This window comes from Mesitornis unicolor, unplaced genomic scaffold (assembly GCF_000695765.1).
Source record: "Mesitornis unicolor isolate BGI_N332 unplaced genomic scaffold, ASM69576v1 scaffold16113, whole genome shotgun sequence".
NCBI classification, from domain to species: domain Eukaryota; kingdom Metazoa; phylum Chordata; class Aves; order Mesitornithiformes; family Mesitornithidae; genus Mesitornis; species Mesitornis unicolor.
In genome coordinates, this window is record NW_010174106.1 from 8,249 (window position 1) to 8,799 (window position 551).

The 551-nt window shown below is 55.9% G+C and overlaps 1 protein-coding gene across 1 annotated transcript; it reads left to right on the forward strand.

The window, feature by feature from the left end:
• Positions 1-17: 17 nt before the first annotated feature.
• On the forward strand, positions 18-532 carry LOC104537923 (serine/arginine-rich splicing factor 7; the record flags this gene model as incomplete). Its single annotated transcript, XM_010180947.1, has 2 exons — positions 18-217; positions 356-532. Coding segments are annotated over exons 1-2 (377 nt in total), but the record flags the coding sequence as incomplete, so codon positions are not given.
• Positions 533-551: the final 19 nt, after the last annotated feature.

Sequence of the window (551 nt, forward strand, 5' to 3'; positions counted from 1 at the left end):
CGTGCGCCGTCCCTGACATGGCGTCCCTCCCGGCAGAGACCAAGGTGTACGTGGGGAACCTGGGCACGGGCGCGGGCAAAGGCGAGCTGGAGAGAGCCTTCAGCTACTACGGGCCCCTGAGAACCGTGTGGATCGCGAGGAACCCGCCGGGGTTTGCCTTCGTGGAGTTTGAAGACCCGAGGGATGCTGAAGATGCTGTGCTCGGCCTCGATGGGAAGTACGTGCGTGCCTAAAGCCTCTTTGCTCCGGCTGTAGTTTCTGGAGGATGAATGAGTGTTTTCTCTCTGGGTCTTCTTTTTGTAGTTCTGCTATAAGCAGTAAAAATTAACTTCAAACCATCATGAACTTGTTGCAGGGTGATATGTGGCTCCAGAGTTAGAGTGGAAGTGTCAACAGGGATGCCTCGTCGCTCCCGTTATGACAGGCCTCCTGCACGACGCCCCTTTGACCCTAACGACAGATGCTATGAGTGTGGTGAAAAAGGCCACTATGCTTATGATTGTCACCGCTATAGTCGCCGAAGGAGGAGCAGGTACGCGTGGGGCCGGAGT